Source organism: Aplysia californica, unplaced genomic scaffold (assembly GCF_000002075.1).
Source record: "Aplysia californica isolate F4 #8 unplaced genomic scaffold, AplCal3.0 scaffold00510, whole genome shotgun sequence".
NCBI classification, from domain to species: Eukaryota; Metazoa; Mollusca; class Gastropoda; order Aplysiida; family Aplysiidae; genus Aplysia; species Aplysia californica.
In genome coordinates, this window is record NW_004797780.1 from 124,599 (window position 1) to 126,542 (window position 1,944).

At 43.6% G+C, this 1,944-nt stretch overlaps 1 protein-coding gene across 1 annotated transcript in view; it reads left to right on the forward strand.

Annotated features, from left to right (window-relative positions):
- The window catches only part of LOC101863462 (elongator complex protein 2), a gene marked incomplete in the record, with an annotated part of 25,541 nt that overhangs the window by 14,001 nt on the left and 9,596 nt on the right, over positions 1–1,944 (forward strand). The window contains 1 exon segment of the mRNA XM_035971805.1: positions 1,643–1,802. Within this exon segment, the coding sequence (XP_035827698.1) occupies positions 1,643–1,802 (160 nt within the window).

The window sequence follows — 1,944 nt, forward strand, 5'->3', positions numbered from 1 at the left end:
TCTCTCTCTTTCTCTCTCTCTCTATCTCTCTCTCTCTCTCTCTCTCTCTCTCTCTCTCTCTCTCTGTTTCTCTGTGATCTGCTTTTCTGATAACACATCAAAGCGGAAACATTTTGTTACTTACTGTGAACTTGTAGAAGAAATAACTTGGAAGAACAGCTGATTGTTTTGTTTTTATTCTACACTCCTTGGGCCTTTTCCCCACATCTTTATCTGTGTGTTTCTGTGTCAGGGATCATAAATTTCTTCAACAGCAGTCCTTTTCAGATATGTGTTGCGACGAGATGGAATCATGCTCTCGTCGATTTTCGAGCAAATGGAGTTATTGGTGTCTTCTTTACGCTTGTTTATTTGTCTTGTTTGTTGGAAAAAATACTCATCTATCTCGAATATAAGTCGAGATATTTACGATTGAAAGAGGTGGGGTCACCTAGTGTCAGCTATAAAGTAAGCAAGAAAATTACTTTCAAGGTTTGGTGACTTCCAAAGGTATAGTCTTCTTGGAAACTGCAAATTTACAAAAATATTTTGCCTTTGATTAATGTTTTTCAGTAAAATACACACAGGAGTATGTTTTTAAATAGACATAGAATGTGTTGAGCCCTACGAAAACTTTGAAAAACTTGCCCAATAAGTATAAAAATGCTGATTTCTTTGATTCCATTATTTTGACAAGCGCTTGATTTCACCCTGATGCCTCACATATGTTAACTTTGGTTTGGCACGTCCATGAAATGTTCTCTGCTCTGACCAACGCTGGGGGCTCCAGTGGCTAAGTGAGCCGTGAGTTCAGACTCAAGTAATGTCAAGCAAGTGTCTTTGACACCAGGTTTCAATGGGTGGTCACCGGAATGTAAGAGCGTGCACGAGAAGAGCCGAGTACTGGTTTCTCGCGGGAAATGCCCTTCCCGTCACTGGCCGGTACCGAGAAGTGATACCGCTCGTTGGCTTTACACAACTCACAACGAGTAACGAGGGTGAGAGGTGTCAAAGGAAAGAGCGGCACAGCCAGTGAGGTATGACACACAGACAGTGTTACCCATCACCGTGCCGTCCTGTGTCTGAAACTGAAAGGGAGGGGAGAAGGTGGCGAGGCGAGTGGGGCTCAGGGCTCAGGACCTTACTGTATAACCTCCGTGGCCTAGGCCTAGGTCTCCTTACCTTCCTTCACAGCTTGCACCTGCGCAACAGGGTTAGCCTAGTTTAGATCCCGGCCGTGCTTCTCATCCAACGACGAGAGAAGAGAAATAGGTCACAAGACGAGAAGCACTTCTCGGGACCAGTACCATCGAGAAATAGGTCAGCTTCTCGGTCTTCTGGCTCTGGAAGAAAAAAGTGCTTCTCGCCCGTCTCTACTGGAAAGTGTCCATGAGCAAGACACAACAACCCTAGCTCAAAATACAGGGCGCAGCACCGTGGCGACCAGCAATGGCTTGGTTGTGAAATTGTTCTGTACTGGTGTAATATTGTGAATTTATATATGTATTTGTGCATGTATTTATGTATGTATGTATGTATTCATAATTATGTATGTTTGTATGTATGTATTCATAATTATGTATGTATGTTTGCCATTGTAAACCAAACTGCCGTTCTGGGATCAATAAAAATGTACTTTATTTTTATTATTATTATCATTCAGGAGTCTCAGCGTCTCCCAGAGGGAGCCAACGTCCCAGCTCTGGGCCTGTCCAACAAGGCTGTGTTCTCAGACGCTGGAGACGGAGTCAAGAAAGAGGAAGAGGAATCTCAGAAACCCGGCCAGTACCCAGAGAATTACTTCAGTCCAGTCAGCCTCACTGGTGAGTAGAAGATAAGACAGAGAATATTTTCTTGATCTCTACATGGGGAAATTTCATACATCGTGGTAAATACTTCCACACACTCTCTCTCTGTCTCTCTCTCTCTCTCTCTCTCTCTCTCTCTCTCTCTCTCTCTCTCTCA